This window comes from Octopus bimaculoides, chromosome 25 (assembly GCF_001194135.2).
Source record: "Octopus bimaculoides isolate UCB-OBI-ISO-001 chromosome 25, ASM119413v2, whole genome shotgun sequence".
NCBI lineage: Eukaryota > Metazoa > Mollusca > Cephalopoda > Octopoda > Octopodidae > Octopus > Octopus bimaculoides.
The window spans coordinates 33,299,703-33,305,034 of NC_069005.1; the positions used below are offsets into that span (position 1 = coordinate 33,299,703).

Consider the following 5,332-nt stretch of genomic DNA (forward strand, 5'->3'; position numbering starts at 1 on the left):
TAATAATAATAATAATGATAATAATAATAATGATAATGATAATAATAATGCGTATTACTGTTGTTATTTCCTCCTCCTATCAACTTTGATTTATTCTAAAAAAATTTAGGGAAATTAGTAGTTTCATGTTGACTAGTTCAGTAACCATAGCAACAGACCAAGCAAGAGGTGGTTGGGTAGGAGGGGTTAGGCATTGTGGGGTGGAATTAATCAATTGAGTAAGCAAACATCCAGCCAACCAATCATCATTGTCATCATCATCATCACCATCATCACTGCCATTATCACCAACCAACTAGCCAGCCATCCAACCAGCTACGAATTACACTTCATTCAGTACATTGAGAGTGCTGTCATACCTTATTTGGGGTTGGGTAGCATGTTGAGGGGGTGGGGGAGGGAATGGCTGTCATGATTAATTTTAACATGTTGGAGATGATGATGATGATGATGATAATAATGATCATGAGGATATGGATGATGATGATGATGATTAGAATGAAATATGTCTTCCTTTTGTCTGAGTGAATGTGCTGCAGCATGAGTGGAATGGGAGTGGGTGCACATCTGTCTGCTGCAATTCACTGAATAGGACGATGATGATGATGGGACAGAGCTGAAAGTGTTATCAGTGATATGTAAGATTTACTACTACTACTACTACTACTACTACTACTACTTCCACATCATTATTACTATTATATGAAAACTCACAGCATATTTTGCTGGGTACGATGGAAAGTGTCAGCTGTCCACAGCCAGCAGACTAAGTAAGGTGACACTTGGTTACTGGTCAGGCTTCAAGAACCATGGGAAGAATTCTTGCAGTTCTAAGCAATGCTGAATTTTGTAGGGCACGCCAGGCACTGGATAAGGGCACACCAGGCACATGCATCACAACCACATATGCGTGACATGGTGATCTCATATCAAGATAAATAGCACATGACCTTGCAGGTCGGGCTCAGTTAGAATTTTCTTCAGGTCGAGTAGCCTATCCCACTGAAAAGGTCCCTGAATAAGGGTTGTTTGAGGATGTTGAGCAAAACACCCATGTTTCCAAACCCCAAAGAATTCCTCTCAACACATGGCTATGATGCTCCCCCACTACTTCTGCTTGTGATCAGGGATGCACATATTGTCAGCCACTAAGGGACATGCTCAACTGGTTATGGTCAAACGACTGACAAGCAAATCTGTGGTATTGAGCAGAATATTTGCTGTAGCCCATCGTTTATGCCAAGACAAAATAATCTGTTAAGACCAGAATCCATGAGAGCCACTGCCGGGTACTGCATCAGGGCATTTATTATTATTATTATCATTAATTAATTAAGTGGAGACCACATTGAGTTACGTCCCTTTAAATTATGAATTCAAATCCTGCCAAGGTTGACTTTGTTTTTCACCTTTCTGAAATTAATAAAACAAAATCCTAATAAACTACTGGAGTTAATTAATGACATGTTCCCCTCTCCCTCAAAATGTCTGACTTTATCTACCTGTCTCCGTCTCTATGTTATGTAATAATATCTGTCACTCTATCTATTGATCTGATTGTCTTTGTATCTATATATCTGTCTATCTCTCTCTCTGTCTTTCAGTCGATATCCCTATCTGTCTTCCTCTTGATCTTATATAATCTCTCTCTCTCTCTCTTCCCCCCTCTATCTATCTACTTATCTATCTGTTTCTCTCCCGACCAGTTCAAAGATGTCCGTCTCTCAGGAATGCTGGAACTTGGTTTTTGCCGCCAGAACATTTTCACATCAATTAATGGCATCGAATCAGAGAAGACGAAAACTGGGTTCGGTGGCTGGTGGGTAAGTGGACCTTTCATATTTCCATGGGGGTGGGGTAGGTTGTTGTGTGCATCATAAACACTTCCAGTCACTTTCGCCTTTGGCCATACAAAGGGTCAATGATTGGTCAGTTATTCACCCTTTGTTCACAAGTTGGCCATTGTTCACAAACACTTGAAATAAGTAAATAAATATATATATACACATATGTACACACACTCTTATAAATACATATAAATAGCCATACACATCATCATTTATGACAGTTATATACACACACGTGCACATATATACACACACTCATGTATCCCAGTCAACATAATACACCCCAACGCCCACCCACACACATTGTTATTGTTATTATTGCTATTGTTGTTGTTGTTCTTCTTCTTTCAGGGCAACAAAGGTGGTGTCTGCATCAGGTTTGATGTCAATGGTATCAACATGTGTATCGTCAATTCCCACTTAGCAGCCCACAGGGACCAGACTCCAGAACGAATCATGGTAAGTTTGCAGTTGTTCCCTTCTATACACTGCAGTGGCGGTGGCGGTGGTGGTGGTAGCAACAGTGGCGGAGAGAGGATACTAGTTTGTGGTGTTGGTGGGTGTGACAGAGGTGCTGGGGGAGGTGATGGTGGTGGTTGTAGTAGTAGTAGCTGTGACTGTTATGGTGGTGGCAGTGGTGGTGATGGTGGTAGCTGTTAGGGTTTATTTGTGAGAAAGAAGCTGTTGACCCCTGTATAAAGATCTCCCCTTTGTATGGTTCCCTTATACGTTGTTTCCATTGACCAATCCTGTTGTATTTACAGGATTTAAACAGCATCCTGGAAGATCAGAAATTTAGAGATGATGATGTCAACAATATCTTGGACCATGAGTGAGTGCTTTTACTTCAACATCCTCTTTCGTTTATCTTCATCTCTCTGTCTGCCAGCCTCTCTCCCTCTTTCTCTCTCCCTGTGTATTGCTTCTCCCCTCTCCTTTTTCACTCACCATTTTATATCTTGTATCTCCCTGATTACATTAATGCCATGTCTGTCTGTCTGTTCAGCAGTGCCTCATGAGCCAGCATTTGTTCCATTAACCTTCACGACTTTGTCTTTTCTTCCTCAGTTATGTATTGTGGCTGGGCGACCTCAACTTCCGGCTGGATGACCTGCCCCGCGAAGAAGTGTTGACACGAATCAAAGAGAAAGATTACAGCTATTTATTACATTATGACCAAGTAAGTGTTGTGACCACATTCTGTTTATATACACACACACACACGCACACACACGTACAGGTGGTGAGCTGGTAGAGCGATTAATGTGTGGGGCAGTATTTGTTCCAATTTATATATATATATATATATATATATATATATATAGCTATGTGCATGTGTATTCGTGTGAGAGAGGCACAAACATGGCTGTGTGTTAAGAAGTTTGCTTCCCAACCACATGGTTCTGTGTTCAGTCCCACTGCATGGCACCTTAGGCAATTGCCTTTTACTACAGCCTCTGGTCGACCACAGCTTTGTGAGTGGATTTGGTAGATCTGTGTGTGTGTGTTATTATAAAACAACACAAACAGAACATGAACAATTAATGACATGTAATAATTTTCCTGTGTAAATCCATTTTTTCAGTTGAACAAGACCAGAAGCCAGGGCCTTGCTTTTGTTGATTTCAAAGAGGGGCCAATCACCTTCCCTCCTACCTACAAATTTGATGTGGAGACTGAGGTCTATGATACCAGGTAGGTTACTTTTCCTGCAATTTCTGTCAGGCTTTTTCTTATACCTGTTTGTGTGTATATATTTGTATGTGTGTGTGTTATATATATGTATATGTATCTGGAAAGAGAGATGTATCTGTATATATGTGTGTGTGTGTATTGACAGATCATGTAAACCAATAAACAGGTGACAGAGTACAAAGGTATCCTTGTGGTTTTTGTTCCACCAAAGTTATACAGATGCTCCCTGTCACTCTTGTTTATCATAAATGGAGTGAACCGGTGGTTGTTCTGTTACACACTTGTGGACAGTGAGGTCATAAAATAGATATTTTTAGATTTTTGTAGATATTTGTAGATAACGTGTCCGATATCTTAACGATTCTGCCAGTTCACCTCGTTAGATTACGTGAAAGAAGAGCTGTTGGTTTAAACAACTGATGTTGATGTTTGTGCTAGTGTTGACACAATGTGGCTGTGTGGTAAGAAGCTTGCTTCCCAACCACATGGTTCCAGGTTCAGTCCCACTACGTGGAACCTTGAACAAATGTCTTCTACTATGGCCTTGGTTCAACCAAAGCCTTGAGAGTGGATTTTGGTAGACGGAAACTGAAAGAAGCCCATAGTGTGTGTGTGTGTGTGTGTATCTATGTGTGTGTGTGTCTTTGTGTCTGTGTTTATCTTTCCATCACCACTTGACAACCGGTGTTGGTGTATTTACATCCCTGTAACTTAGCAATTTGGCAAAAGGGATGATAGAACAAGTACTAGGCTCAAGAAACAAGTCCTGGGGGTCAATTTGTTTGACTAAAACCCTTCAAGGCGATGCTCCAGCATAGCCACAGTCAAATGGCTGAAACAAATAAAACAGAATAAAAGAATGTATTGTTATTGTTGGTGTTAGTGGTTATGATGGTGATGTTGGTATTGTTTGATGCCAGTCCAGTGGTGGTGGTCATGGAATACTCTGTTTTAATATGTTGTCTCTTTCTTCTTGTTTTTTCCCCTCTCTCTCTCTCCTCCTCTCTTTCTTCTTTCCCTCTACATCGCCACCACCACCACCACCACCACCTGCTCCTGTTCCAGTGAGAAGCAACGTGTCCCTGCTTGGTGCGACAGAATACTCTGGTTGGCCCACGACGACAGCTATGAAGGTGTGCATCTCGATGTGAAGCAGCTGCATTATAAACACCACCCCAGCTACAAGACTAGTGACCACCGGCCAGTTACGTCTCTGTTTGAGGTCAAGGTAAGAGATATGGAGACAATGAAACCATGGACTAACTTTCTCTTGAACCGGCCTTTTGCTTCCAACTAACAAACTGACCACATCACCCTCCTGGGACATGGTACCACCCCACATCACATACACACACACACACACACACATTCCTTATCTGCTCTTCCTCTGTGATACTTCACATCACACCTCACCTCACTATACCTCACCCCACCACATAATATCAATGAAATTTCACACCAACCCTCGTTACCACCACCACCTCTTCTTGTTCCCCTCTCTCTCAAATAGTTGGGAAGTGTTATGTCTAAGCCTAAGCCTAAGCCTAACCCTAACCCTAACCCGTTACCTCTCTGCCACCCTTGACTGTCCTGTAACTGGATACCCTCCACCACCTCCACCCTGTCTTATCTGTTCTCTCCTTCCAATGATGTGACCGGTGCCCCAGAAGGGGATCCTCTCCCTCCACCTCCATCACTACCATACCAGTATCTGTCCTGTCTTCATAAGTCATTCCGACAGTTCCCAGGAAACTATACCACCACCACCACCACCAATCATGTTACCCCCC

General features: G+C 42.0%; 1 protein-coding gene across 1 annotated transcript in view; it reads left to right on the plus strand.

Annotated features, from left to right (window-relative positions):
* Nucleotides 1-5,332, plus strand: part of LOC106869078 (inositol polyphosphate 5-phosphatase K) — a 41,795-nt gene that overhangs the window by 13,301 nt on the left and 23,162 nt on the right. The window contains exons 5-10 of the mRNA XM_052976662.1: nucleotides 1,707-1,823; nucleotides 2,199-2,306; nucleotides 2,612-2,679; nucleotides 2,916-3,027; nucleotides 3,433-3,542; nucleotides 4,608-4,770. Of these exons, the coding sequence (XP_052832622.1) occupies nucleotides 1,707-1,823; nucleotides 2,199-2,306; nucleotides 2,612-2,679; nucleotides 2,916-3,027; nucleotides 3,433-3,542; nucleotides 4,608-4,770 (678 nt within the window). The remainder of the gene's footprint in view (nucleotides 1-1,706; nucleotides 1,824-2,198; nucleotides 2,307-2,611; nucleotides 2,680-2,915; nucleotides 3,028-3,432; nucleotides 3,543-4,607; nucleotides 4,771-5,332) is intronic.